At 37.1% G+C, this 15,296-nt stretch overlaps 1 protein-coding gene across 2 annotated transcripts in view; it reads right to left on the bottom strand.

Annotated features, from left to right (window-relative positions):
- Epha6 (EPH receptor A6) overlaps window positions 1-5,618 on the bottom strand; it is a 732,346-nt gene extending 726,728 nt beyond the window's left edge. For both annotated transcript variants that reach the window (XM_042676999.1, XM_042677000.1), the window contains exon 1: window positions 5,225-5,618. In XM_042676999.1, the coding sequence (XP_042532933.1) occupies window positions 5,225-5,618 (394 nt within the window). The remainder of the gene's footprint in view (window positions 1-5,224) is intronic.
- Window positions 5,619-15,296: the final 9,678 nt, after the last annotated feature.

Below are 15,296 nucleotides of genomic sequence, written 5' to 3'. Positions count from 1 at the left end.
AAAACTCAACTGCTTACCTTGGCTGTTTTTCTACTCCATTGAATCCTGGTACTATCATTCAAACTTCAGTTTTTGCAGCTCTTTTCCTTGCTTAGTAAATTCTAATCACACTGGACTCAATACTTCAAATATGTCAGGCTCATTCACTTCCAGGCAGTTTCCTCTACCTTTAATGCACTCTTCTTTCTATGCCCAATTAGCTCTTTTTCTTCCTTGAGAACTAGTCTTGAATGTCATCCCCAACCCCATAAAGGCCTTTTCTACACTCCCATTTCCCATAGCAAGACTCTCCTCTTGTTCTCTGTCTTCTGGCTTTTATTGTCTGGAATTTCTAGGCTTTACTGTTTTATTCACTTATCCAACTTCCTGGACACAGAACATACCTATATGAATTATCTTTTCTCTTCATCATCTACATTGTATAATCTAGAAAATACTCGAAATGAGATATTTTTATTTGTGTGTGTGCACATGTGCACACACGCACACGCATGTGTGTCCTGGAACCATCTTAACTCAGGGCCTGGGTGCTCTCTTAGAGCTCTTTTGCTCAAGGCTAGCACAGTACCACTGGATCCACAGTTCCACTTTTGGGTGGTTAATTGGAGACAAAAGTTTCAAGGACTTTTCTGTTTGGGTTAGTTAATTCTTCAGACCTCATCCTCTTGAGTAGCTATGACTACAGGCATGAGCCACTGATACCCAACTTATATTCATTTTTTTTAAAGAAATGAAGTCTACAGGGACCAAAATAATATAATGAACAAAATATTATGTGTGCATAAATATGAGTTTATTTGATTACATGTTTGATAACATTTATTTGGGTAAATTCAACCTATTTGGGTTATGTAACATACACCTACTGATCACTACCCTGTTTATAATCCTAAGAAGTGTTGAACCAACAGTATAATGAAGAGAAATATATGAGTGTTGGGCTTGGCTTGACATACTCAAAACCTGCAGTTAGAAGGAGGAAAGGAAGATAGAAAAGGAGGGTGAATACTAAGATTGCATGGTAGCGAAAGGATTAGTTTGCAGAACTAAAAATGATGGTGTCTTCCATACTTCAAGAGTTTATATTAACAAGGATTGAAGAAGAAACTAAAGTTCTTTACTCTAATGTTTTGTAATTATTTTGTTTAACACAGTAAAAATAGAAGCTATAACTTAACCATTAATTTCTCTTATATCATTAAGAATATGCCTTTCTTCCTTATTTTTTTAAATAAGTCTTTTTCTCTCTTAGATATTTTAAAATGATTTGAACATATGTGCTTATGTTGGTTATGTTGGTCGTTGGTTATGATATTTTTTGAAAGATGTTTAAAGGAGTGGTCCTTAATAAATATTATTTATGTACCCAAAGTGCTTTTTATGTTACTTTCATTTCAAACCCAGAACAAACCATACTTAGACGGTATTTGACTAATCTATATAAAAACATATCTTTCTACTTTGGATGTTAATCATAATAATGATAAAATTATTTATTCTAAAATAAAAATGACATTCAGGGTGTACTTATGTTTAACCAGAGGCATTTGATAACTGTCCCTTACATCTTTACAATAATCAGTTTATCCCTAACCTGAAAATCAATTTCATCTATTATGAAGTATCTTCAATAAATATTCTCTGTAAATCATCTTTTTATCCTAATTTAGCATCATTTTAAATATTTTCCTTATTTAAATTTAACTGAAGCACTTTCATATTTTCTTAATTTCTACATTAAAATATAACAATATTTAATATGACAGTTTGTGAAAAATATGTACTGAACTTCAACTAATTTTAGGGCATGAGTTTAGCTGGGCAGATATTTTTCTGCCTAGCACTTTATATGTGTCACCTTGGTTGATGTTTTAGTCAGTTTATTAAAATCAATTCATAGAAAGCAACTGGCCACGCTAATATTTTACTTGTACCTCTTGTCATTACATTTTATGAAAAAATCAATTCTCACAAGTATGTCAATAAAATTAGGTCACTGGATCCATGTACTGAAATTATAACTTGACTTTATGAAGTATTTGTTTATGCAATTGACTATTTCTATAAACAGGAGGTACTTCTGAAAGATGCATCAACTCACATAGGTTATAAAGTGCTCTTTATTAAAATAGTAATTTTTACATAAAATAGATGCCTAATGGCTACTAATCAGAAAACATGTTTAATTTACACATGAAGCAAGACCAGTATATAAATGATAGGTTGTATATATCAGAAGATTAAAACTGATGTTTAAATAAAAATTGCAAGTATCTCTTTAATATTATGACTTGAAATGGAGGTTAAATTAGAATGAAAGAGATATGATTACAACTAGTGCTTTCACTTAATCAGGTAAAAATGATATAAAAGCATGACTTATTATAGATTGGTTTTTGGTTATTGAAAGAAAAAAGTGAAATTGGTTAACTTTGCTCAATGCACAACTTTACAGTTACTCAAGAAAACAGGAGAGATCCATCCTCTAGTGAAATTACCCTCAGTATCATGTCAGAAGGATGACTTTGTTCACTGTTTTCTATTGTCATTATTTGATCCAGGCTCAGAAGGAAGGGCTGGGATGAAAGGAGGAGGGTACCTGTGGGCTATTCTTTTTGACCATGAAGGATTTCATACAATTTTGTACACTTAAAGTAGAGTAACAAATTTTTACTTTGGGAATATTGTTAAGAAGAAAATTTAAATAGAAATGAAATTTGATCCTCTACAAAATAACAACTTTTAAAAAGTTTAATACTAATTTCTAGAAAATGAAAAATGTCTTCCCCAAAGAAAATGTTACTCATACATCCAACATTTATTTTACAGTGTAAGACACTAAATTTGTATTTTACTTTAACCTTTCCATGTTGTATACATATAATATGTAATATTCTACATGAGTGATGTATAAGACAATATTTTGACTAGTTATCTATGAACCAAACTTATGAAATATCTCTAAAACATTTACAAGAACAATATTTAGAAAGTTGATGTTAACTTTTTGTTGTGATTTTCATATTTCAAAGTAATCTAAAAATACTATCAGGCAAAATTTCTAATCTGCCAGTTTAATCTATAAAAGGAATTGTATAATCACTTGGGATTAGCAAAAATATTTGATGACACTTTCTCTGTTTGGGTTGAAGAATTCAGTTAAATTTTACCTTACTTAACCTTTTAGTAGTTTACCTAAGCATATTCTTATAAGAGTTCCAGTAGCAATATTTTAGTGATCCTATTTAACTGATGGGAAAATTAGGCAGGAAACATTTATGAATATAAATTTAAGCCAATTGATAAATAAACAGATTATATATATATATATATATATATATTTGGTATTCTGGATAAAGCATCACTAAATAGTAGCAAAAGTTATTGAAGCAGATAAGCAAAGAAAATATACTACAAGTGTAACAAGAGGTTATTCCTGAATTTAATATCAACATCTTCAAGGTCCTACTTTCAAATGATACATTTTAATAGGACTGCATTTTAGTCATGTGGGTATATACATATATGATTTATTCAAATTAGTTAGAAAGCCCAGGATTTACAGTGGTTGCTAAAAAATTACCCAGTCATTAAATAAAGCACTATTTAGGAAAATTATCTTATTACATATAATAGTTTAAAATTTTGAGTAAACAAATCATCTGTTTAGCATTCGTAGGTAAGTATAAAACACAAGTGTTGATTTTTCCATTATCAAAGGTTGTTTCCTAGACTTATGATAAAAAATGCCAACGAACTAAGTCACCACCTTCACACTCTATCTATTTTCTCTGAAGTAAACTATCCTTTGGTGCTTAATACCAATTGTCTCTGCAAACAAATGAAAATGTGTGAGACTGTAGACATGGCCATAGAAGTCCATGGTGCTACTGCTGTCACTTATGTGAAATATCTTCAAAGTCACAAGAGCAATATACGGTTCCCAAATTCACAAAGCACTTCTGATTTCCTATTGCCAGGCAAAAGGTCACAGGTACGAAAGCACAGCAAACATGCCTACTGCATAACTGAGAATTCAGTGAAAATTGATTCTGAATGGCTATTAATGTCTAAATTAAATAAAACGGGCATGCATATTTCTAATCAAGTGTAAGGCTGCGTCGTTTGACTTGTCATCTCTCTTAGCCTCCTCCCCTTCCTGCAAAAAGTACACCCCCTCCTATGGCTTCCGTTTGTATTATTTGTAAACAGTATGTAACCCCCTCCCCAAACACATGCCAAACGATCACGTGTTAAGTGGTCACACCTGCTTTATATTGGAAGTAGCAGGAGATAATCAGAAAATAAGTAACAGCCCTTGTCACCCACAGCCAGTGACGACATCTAGTCCATTAAGGTATGGAAGGGAAAACTTTCATAGTTGCTTGATACTTAGTGTAAGGAGATGCAGAACAGGCTGGTGGTGGTCTGACAGATCTTGAAGTACAACAGAAATCCAAAGAGATAGGTTGCCTAAAGATTTAGAAGGGACATTAGCAAATGCTCTAAGAGCTTCAAATCACTTTTCTCAAACTATTGACCTTCACTTCGACATTTTATCCACATACAATTTCCTCCAGGAAACGTGACAGGGACTTAACGAAGAAGATATTCCCAAGTAGAAAATCCACACATCATGCTTATCTACTCCACACTGTCAGGAATTAGCAAGCTCATCACAGATCTTTGACTACGTGAGCTCAGAATAATTTTGCTCAAGTGTGTATTTCATGGTGTGGATAGGCTGGCCGACAGGGTTAAGAAAGGAGACCCGGGCCAGGGCGACCTAGAGTTACTGGAGGCCGAAGGCTGGTACTCCCAGAGTAGAAGCAGAAGCAATGATCTGCCTTTCAAGTAGGCTTGTGGAAGAATCCACATGTGACCCTGTTATGAGAGACCACCAAGAGCCAGAATTCTCCATTAGGTCTGTGCCAAGAAGCTTGACCTGGGGCGGGAGCGGGGGGGCGATGGCAATCCCGCAGCCACCAAAGACTGGACCCACGTGCTACTGATGCCCTTTGAAAAGAAATCTGGAAGCTGATGTGTGGGGCCCTGGGGTCCTGGGGCGGTGTGGATGGAGCAGAGCGCGCTGGTTTCAGAAAATATCCTCGATCCCCTCAGGTGGCGAGCCCAGAGAAACTGAGTCAGGGCGAAGTTAGCGGCTGGAAATCTTCTAAACACCCTCCTGCCCCTCGACCCTTATCCCACCCTGCCCCTTCCTTACCTTGGTTGGTGGAGACGTGACTGCAGTCGCCCGGCCAAGCTGTCAGCAGCGGCAGAAAGAATCCAAATTGCAAAAGAAATTCTAGGACTTCGCAGCCCCCCATGGCTCTCCCAGGCTCTCTTCTCCCCTTTAAAAAGAAGTGGCAGCGACGGAGCCAAGTGTTCCGCGGGCAGTGGAGGTCCTGCTCCCTGTCTTCCTCCTCCTCCTCCTCTTCTTCTTCCTCTTCTTCCTCCACCCGGCCCGCAGGGGGTGTCCCGGGGCGCCCCCCGCGCGAGGCCCCGGGAGCAGGGCACAAGGGTCCAGGCTGCCCAGGTGCCTGCTCAGCTGCTGGGGAAGAGGTCGGTGCCTGCGGCGCCAGGGAGCTCCTGGCGGCTGGAGGCGAAGGGAATTGCATCCACCGCCGTGTCCCGCTCGCGCGAGGACTATTCACTTGGGCCCGGGAGAGCGCGCGCGCAGGAGCGAGCGAGCGAGCAAGCGAGAGGAGCTGGGGCTGTGGTTTGGGGGAGGGGCGCAGGGGACGTGGGGGGTGGGGGAGGGAGGGACCAGCAGGTGCCACGGGCACTCGGGGCGGTCCGAGCGCTTCCCTGGACACAAGTGGGCACTTGGAAAGCCCAAAGTAGAGGAGGCACAGCTGAGGTGCAGAGGCGCCTGGGACGCGAGAACTTTCCTCTGGCCGCTGGTGCGGGCACAGCTGGGCAGATGGGGTGGCTCGGCCAGGTCACGAGTGGCCGGGGCGATCGGCGGGCTGCACCCTCAGCCCCTCGCCTGGGTGGCAATCGCGGGAGCCGGCATCACGGATAGGGCCGTGTCTGTGCCTCGCGGGGGCCATGGGATCCACCTCGGCATCTGGGAGGCTGAAGTCTCCTCCGAGCACTGAGCTCCGGGTTGCAATCGTCAGCGCTGACCTGATGAAGCCCAGTTTTCTGCGGACGCTGCCGCTGCCGCTGCCGCCGCCGCCGCCGCTGGGGGCCGGGGGGGGGGGTGCTGGTGCGGTGGGCGAGCGCTCCAGGTCCCGACACAGCTTGGTGGCAGAGGCTTAGGGCCGCCCAGGCGCTCTGGAGTGCCACGGTCACCCCAACTTGCCCGCTAAGGGAAAGCGATTCCGTTTTCCTGGGGGCGGGGAGGAAGGGGCGCCCGGGCGGCTTCGAGTCCGAGGAAAGCCAGAAGGAGGGAGGAAACGGCCAGGGGGAGTCACGCAGACTGAGAAGCGGCGGGTGCCTGGCTCCCAGGCTCGCCCAGGTCTTCGCCTCGCCTCGCGGCTGTGTGCCTTCGCCTTGGAGGTCACGAGCGTCTTGGGATTCCCGGCGGGGGAGGGGGGCGGGGATGGTCTCGAAGTCTCGAACACCCCGGCGGAGCGGCGGCGTCGGACTGTGCCCTCGGAGCAGCTCCAGCGAAGAACGGCACGCGCCGCGCGTGGCCAAGTCCACCACCGCTGCGCCCTAGGCGCGGCGGGCGGGCGGTCCGCACTCGCAGGCGAGGCGCCCACTCCCCACCCCGTGCTCCCAGCAGCGGGGCTGGCTACTGGAGGGGACCCCGCCCCTGGGCCTGGGCCGCCAGACTTGACTTTGGGGAGGAACTCTGCGAGACGTCTGCAACCCCCATCCCCTACCCCAGACTTTCTCTCCCGGCTTCCAGGGTGGGCACCTAGGCCAAGGGCTAGATTACAGCAGGAGCTTGGCTGGGAGCTTGGCCGAGCCTGGCTGACTCTCCAGCCTGGCTGCGGCGGCTGCTGTGATGCTCTCTGTCGGCGCTAGAGGGGGATCGTGGACAACAGAAATTCCTCCTTGGCTCACAGGTGCGAGCAGCTAAAGGAGAACTGCCAGGAAGCTTTCAGGCTCAATGTGCTTAATAAGGGCACGCGGTGGCACCCCCATCATCAGTGCGGGGACTTTTGTCATGTATTCGTGTTGTCATGTATGCGTTCTCTTTCTGGATGGGACCTAGGCTGTTCCCAGTCGAGTGCAGTAGGAAAGCTCATCTCAGACCTCCACAGAATGTTTTGAAGAATGGTGATGAGGATGGAGAACAGTGAACCCACAAACGGGGGGTGGGGGAAGGGAAGGGGGGACAGCTGTATTAGGAAGGGTAGGCGATATTTTCCAAGTGTCACTGTACAGTACAAGAATCGCAGAGTACAGGAGTCGTGGACACGATAGATTGAACAAAGGGCCAACATTTGAGAAGAATTCTGGAAATTAAATCACTTTCTTATTTAATCGTTCCAGTGCTGAGATGTTTGTGTTTCCCCGACAGCCTTACAGTCAATCCAATGGAAAAAAGAGGGCAACGTCTAAACCTCTGCCCCCATGGAAAGAAACGTGATAAGCACGCGATTTCACGATTAGCAGCTGTCCTGATTGGTGACTGTACTCTCAAGCTCGTTATTAATTCATACACAGTTTCCCTTCCTAGGTATCCAGGCCGATTTAAGTGTAAACAAATCACTTCTAACAAGATAATCATGTGTGGAGTTTACACACATTGGTACTTAAAAGGGTAAAATCTTATTTTGCTAGTCATTTGATCACTGCTATTTGTCACTGACTGACCACAGGAGTTTTTGCAAAGTCAGTTTGGTTTGCAAACTCATTCGTAAAATAAAAATCTACTTTAGGACCACTTTGCTATACATACTTATGGCTAAGTAACGTGTTCACTAATGTACAATGGGTCATTATATCAATGACGTGAGTCAAAGTCAGCTGTTTTGTATATTGTAAAATAATATATTTACATGGCCGTTAAATTTTTCTTTTTTAAAATGATGACATGGTGAATCATTTGTATAGGATTCATTAACATGTCACTAAAAATCATATGTACATTTCTGTAAATCTCACACATATACAGTATATACATATATGCCGATAAACTGAAGGAATGAATAATACTGTTATGTTAGAAGATAAACAATGTTAATTTTGTGAATTAACTGTACTAGTGGGATGATTATAAATGAAAAGTGACCTTAGCATAAAGTATTTTACGAGAAACTTCCCTCATTTTGGTATTTTCTTTGAGTATTACTTTTAAAAGAACTTACCGCACATGTAATACAACCAAGAAACTTGAAACCACACCACAAGAAAGTGGTTCTCAAGGAAGGATGGAAGAAAGGAAGGAAGGATGGAAAGAAATAGGAAGAAAATAAGGAAGAAGGGGAGGAGGAAGGAAAGGAGGCTAGAAGGAAGAAAGTAAGAGAAAGAGAAAAAGAAAATTTAGGAGACATTTCTGGAACTTTGCTTAGTTAAAAATCAAAGTAGAGTGTCTGAAAAATTGATTGTCTCTTCAAAGTAACAATAACATCTGATTAAAATAAATTGTTCTCCTTCCCTTACTGTACCTAAAATTTAGCTAGTAGTCACAATTTGTTTAAGCCATAGTTAAGCTTGTATGCATTACCTAGTCAGAAGACTGTTAGTCTTATCTAATGCTCTTTCTAAGAGAAAAATAATTGTACCTTTTTCTCAGCATTTAAATATGCATTAGTATATTTAGATATTTTCTATTTCATGTTTAGAACATAAGAACACCTTAAGTAAGAATCCATCTGAAAAACTAATTAAAATATAATTATTTTAATCTTTGGCCATAGCAAGATTCCATGACTAGTAATTTTATAACATGTTAATAAAATTTATTAGTATAACAATTTAATATTGGTTACGTGTTATGTAGATGCACATAGAAAATATGATTATATATTTTATAACATTTTGTTGAACTTAATGTGCTCAATCTTGTGCAAATGTAATAAAAATAATTGAATACAAATAATTTAGTATAAAAACCTACTGTTTAACTTAGTCAGAAGTACCTGATGTTAACTAGAAACAATTGCACTTAACAATAATGTACTTACTTTTGAATTCCTAGCAGTTTTGATATACTTGGAGGCATGTGACAGATTCAAATTATAAGCCACTCAATGAACCACATACAGTATTTATGTAGATTTATCTGCACTTGTCGGTTTGAATGATACCCATATTCAGAAAATCTTTCATGTCTCATTTTTCAAAGCTATGTAACTCAGCATCTTTTGTCTTTCCTTAAACCACTGTCTTCATGACATATGTGTGATCTGGATGCAGGTAAGATGTGATTTGTTAAAAATTATACATATATATCAATAAATCAATAAAATGTAGTCCAAGTTTTCACTCAGTAGAAATAATAGCATTCACAATGCTATTTGTTTTGTAAAATGATGAAAAGGAAAGAGACTTAACCAGCAATTAATTCCTTTGTGGAAAAAAACAAGAAGGATTATTATGCTTAATACCCAGCATGTTTGAAGGCTTCAGAAAAATCTCAAGCATATTATTCGGCTAGAAAAATAAATTAATCCATTTACGGAAGTAATTTGCATTCTCTAAGGTCAAGAGAGAAGAAACATAAATAAAATGATTGTTGATCTTGGAAGATGTCAAGTTATCAGGACTTAAAAGATTATGTTTGTACACCAAACATAATTGAATAAGTCCTTATTCTTAATATAAAACTTATAGGCATGCTGTGTAAAATAGCATTGTTTTCATCACATTGACTTTACAAATAAGTTAATAATTAACTTGTACATGTTTTATCATGCAAACAATTTAAATAAAATGAATCTGCTAAACTTAAAAAAGGTTGTGCCTTTTAGAAAATGTGTAATGAATGGAATGTACATGTATTCAGATATTAGGAAGCAGTAAAATTGTTTTTTTGAGAGAACCTCCAAATTTAATTTGTTGACTCATCAAATTTATAAAATGTGCAGAGAAAATGCAACTTGAAGTTCCATAGACATTACGGTGGTTGATTCCACTGTGGTAATTGCATCCTGCTTTTAAATTTTATGATGGAGAGAGAAAAAAGATACACACATCATGTGTGTATAATACATGTGCTCACCTGTAATCCAATGCAAATACAATACTACAAATTCTCTACTTTTAATTTCTAATTTCTGCAATCTATTACAAGAATGAGTTTCACCTACGTGTATGTCAAGTACTAAGAATGCACAAGAGTTATGGAAGCTGAATTCTACTTTTGAATAGGTTAATATTGCCAGGCACAAAAATATGGATTATTTCAATATTAATTCTTTTTGGAGCTCTGCATTGTGTAGCCAGTTATATAGAAAAGAATGTGCCCATATGTTTTAATGCATGGATTTCTACAGTTAATGCTTTTGTTTGATTTAAACAGTTTTGATATAGATCAGTTCATCCTCTGAAGGATAGTTCACAAACATTTACTAGCATTAAGTATGATACTAAAGGTTATGTCCAATGGTTAAACAATTCAGCTCTGTTCAAATGTCTTGCATTTTTAATGAAGTTGACTTAATATTTGAGGACATCAGATATCCACAAAAAACAATTTACTTCAATTATGAAGACCATCGAAAAATCACATTTAAATTTATTTCCACTTTATAAGTAACATGTCATTTAGCTTATCTTTCATGACTCAGAATGAACAGTAGAGTCAAAAATTATAAATATCATTAAACAGAATTTTAATATATCAAACAGGTAATAAGTGATAAAATTACAAAAATACCTTTCAAAAATCTTTTTGCATTTTAACAAATACTACAGGAATATTGATGGTTGCTTATAATCAAAATAGAAGTTCAACTAGAAGTTCAAAATAGAAGTCTAATCAAATACATTATATGTTTGTTCTGTATTGTATTTACAAAGTAAATTTTATGTTGCTTTTGGAAAAAGGAAAACCAGATTTTTACAAGAATGCTTGGGGTATGCTGAGTGCCCAGATGATAAAATTTAATAATAGTATTATCCATAACTGAATAACAATTCTATGCTAAAATTTTAGCTCTTTGATACCAATAAAACAAAATTTGTCTTTTGCAGACTAAAAGTGAAAGGAGAAGAGATTTTCAGATGTATCTTATAAACTGGACAGTGTAGTCGAAATTCTTTGATGAAGATGGTTATGTAACTTTTCAGGTTTGTAATCAGACTGTTTACATTTTAGAAATTCTGTACTTTAGTATATTATAGTAAAAAGAAAACTCATGAGAGGTATTTTATTATATTTCAAGTGTGTTATAACAAACCAATAAAAACTTAATATGCTCCTGTTTTAACTTTTATGTGAGCCATTCTATGTCACTGTAATCACTCTGAATTTTTACTATTGCTGTTAAATAGTGTCATGGAATATAAACATTTCTAAATACCATCTTATAATGATTGAACAAGTAAAATTTTATAGAAATCACTAGTAGCAATAATTTGTGAACTAGCTTGTATTGTTTTATAGCTTGGCCTAGCATTGATACACGTGTCCTGGTCTCCTAAGGACCTTAGACCCTTCAGAAAGCCACCCTTCAGAAAGCCAGAAAACTTTTATACCTGTACTAAAAATTTGGCTAAATAATGAGTTATTTAAATACTACTACTACTACTACCACCACTACTACTAATATCTAACTCTTTGGTGGTCAAATGCCCTGTTTACTCATTGTTTTCATAAAAGATAATTCAATAGTTGCTTATTTGAATGAAAGCTTATCAAATTACAACCAATCTGTTTGTCAAACATCACCAAATAGTCTCATTACTAGTATTTGTGTCAGCAAAAATTTCTAAATTAGTACATATTAACAATGTATATTATTCATAAATATGTGTTTAAATAAAAAACATGGTCTTTTGCTACTCAGTAAACTAAGGCTCACTACAAATGCTGTGTAGTGTTCCTCTATATGTCAATGTTAAATTCCATTTATGGTCCATAGTATTCAAAATATTCTGAAGTTCATCATATTTAAAATTAATTGCAGGTATCTTTGCCATCTTTGTAGTTGAAAATAAATAAAGTTTTCTACAGTAATGGAATGAAATTGGAAAAAAAAACTGCACTAAATAGACTTAGATTGTTATCAATTTATAATCAGACTAAACAGAGTAATTTGCTTTTGACCTAACTTAGATTATTTTTTGAAATACATAAGAAAGGGAAATGCATTCTTTCTTAGTTTTGAATGTTTTTATCCATGGAGGAAGATTCTTTTCTATAAACAATATATTAAGACTCTGTATTACTTATCTCAAATGAATTTTCTAAATTAACACTACTGTCCAGCACAGTGGCCACAAGGTGCATCCCGATTTTGAGTTTTTTAATGTATTTTGAGTTATTGAATAACAAATAGGCCTGGGTTCCTGAATGTTGAACGTCATGAAGAACTCAGTAACAGTAGAAGAGACTCCAAAATTATTACCCTCTCCAGAGATTTTTCGAGAAAGGCAGCAAGACTTTTGTATTTCTCTTCAGATGCTTTTATTTATCTATGTTTCATATTGCATTTTGTTTCAGTGTTTGTTTTTTTTCTTTTTTTCTCCTTTTGATTCACATACAATAACATGGCAGTGAGCCTTGGTCAGGATCATAGAGTTTTAAAACTTGAAAATATGACAGTACAAGGGTACCTGGAAGGGGATCAGAGAGTTATGGAGGGTTAAAATGATTCAAATACATTATATAGATGTATGAAAATATCATGATGAAATCTGTTTTATGTTAGAAATAAAATAAAAAGGACCAACTTATATTTTTAAAACATAGTCATAATGAAGTTTGGAGCACAATAAGTAGTTTTAAATGCCATATTAGTTTTCATAAAAATGTTAGAAACTTTGGACCTTATAAGTGTGTCACCAAGTTAAATACTAACATTTAAAAAGTCAGATATGAGTTCAGTAAACCAAAGACGACACCAAATGTGAGATATTCAAATCTTCAATAAAAATTTGCTCCAGTCTTTTAGGCAAGAAAAAATAGAAAGAATATATTGACCATTGAAGTTCTTAGCACAAAGACTTTTCAGTGAGTTACTGAATGTGCCTGCAGGACATCCAAAAGAAACATCATTGGATAAGACAATTATGCATGTATTACTCTGTTGCCATAATGAAAAGAACGTATTTCTGCCCAAACCTGAAGGACATTTAAATAGCTTGATACTTTCTGCTTAACATTAGAAAATACTTTCCCTTTCAGTTACCACTTAAATTTTAGAAATACTGTAACAATATCAGAAAAATCTGTGAACAGTTGAAAAGGAAAATAACATTTTATTGTGCCACCATATGTGCTTATTTTGTTTAAGATAATCCATTACAAATTATAAACTCACCCCCTCCCAAATTTATATACTGAAGTGCATAAAATTATATCATTTATTTAAGGCTAAAATTTATTTCAATAATTCCACTCATTGTTTTAGCTTATGCCATGTAAGGTTTATTGACTTGTAGATATTGATATGATAAAAATTAAGTAAAAATATAAGAAAATGATTAGTTACTATAGGCAAATGTTCTGTGTAAGTTATGACTTAAATACTATATTTTGTTTTCATGACTCTTAAAAGCTATTTAATATATAGTAGTATTATATTTGATGTACAGACATATAATAGCCTCAGTAACCCCAATGAAGAATGCCAAAGTACTGAAATGAGTCATGCTGATGCCATTAGTATTTTGTAAAATAAATATTATTATATTTCACAGAGAAAAAAGACAGTAGTTGGTCTAAAGATTGTTACTATGAAACTAAGACAAGAATAAGAGGAGCATTCCCTAAAATTTAAATAATAAATTCTGAGCATAAAATACAAAATAAAAATGAAAAATAAAATACACAAATCTCTACTCTTTTTAGTCTTATTTAAAAATAACCCCATCTGTGCACATTTTCTCTGTTGAGATACACAAGTAATTTAACAATTAAATACTACCTGTAACCAAAATATCAAAAGATTTATGATGCAGGACATTAAAACAACCGCATCCAGGCTCATTTAGACAACACTGTTTCATCAATGGCCGATAATAGAGCAGTTACAATAGCAGTGGGTATATACATTTGAAAATATGAAACTTGAACAATAAACTAACCCAAATCACACAAGTAGCAAGAGGCTCAACATTTCCACCGACTCTCTGCTCAACTTTATTTTGGCTGTCAAAAAATACTTTCTGAAAGTTGAATCTCTTATTATTTATTCATTAGTTTCTAAATTGCCAGTAATGTAGTGGCATAAAGCAATCAATTCATTATACTCATGGACTCTCTGGGGCAGGAAATCCGACCAGGCAGAATAGCAAACAGAACTCTTCTTCCTTCCAATAGCACAGGTATCAGCTCCAATGACTCAAAAGACTATAGATGATGCCAGGCATCTTAATTCATCTGTCTGGCTGTTGATGCTGGCTAAGACCTCTGCTGGGACCAGGAGTCAGAACTTCCAAACCTGGCTGGGTTTTCTCAGAGAACACAATCCCCCACATATTAATGGGAAGAATGTGAGTATCATGCAGTAAGAAAAGCATGCATGGTGAAAGAGTTTGTTGTGCCCATTGGAAAAAACAAACAATTATGCCAGAGTAAGTCAAGTACTGTGTAAAAATAAAATGTGGATGAGTGGAATAGAAACAGACCAAATCTCAGTTTGGGGCTAGAGATGAGTGAGATATTTGAGACAGACTGTTTCATGATGTCATGTTGAGCGATTAGGGTTTCCAAAGAGCAGAGGAACATAGCAATGCAAGGTAGGGAGCAGACACCCTTTTGTATTCAATAGGACATGAATCATTAAAGTTCATTTGGGTAGAGATGCATTCTCAATTCAAGAAACTAACTGAAAAGTGTCAAAAAGACTTCGGAGATTAAAAGCAAATAAAAATGTACCATAAATGTTCATCAAAAGTTCATCCTTAAAATGAGTTGTTAAGCCAGAAAGAGAGACACTTATAATCCAAATAGAATTCTTCCTATCATCTGAAATTCCTCTACCATGAGACAGAGTACATTACAGTCAGAAGCACAAAACGTATTTTATGAAGAAAGTAGAGGTCAAGTACATGCCAGAACCAAAAAGCAGGCATCTTCTTTGAGGTTTAGCAAAGAAGTAGAGTGGGAATGGGGAAAATATTCTTTTAGGAAACCAGAGCTTCAAATTACTTAGCACTTTGATCAGTATTCTTTATTTCAAACTGAATCTGAGCATTAGGCTAAATATCTATCTGAAACAGAATGC

This window comes from Dipodomys spectabilis, unplaced genomic scaffold (genome assembly GCF_019054845.1).
Source record: "Dipodomys spectabilis isolate Male_0828 unplaced genomic scaffold, ASM1905484v1 ptg000032l, whole genome shotgun sequence".
Classification (NCBI taxonomy): Eukaryota; Metazoa; Chordata; class Mammalia; order Rodentia; family Heteromyidae; genus Dipodomys; species Dipodomys spectabilis.
The sequence above is the reverse complement of the archived record's forward strand: the minus strand, read 5'-3'. Positions and strand labels throughout refer to the sequence as shown.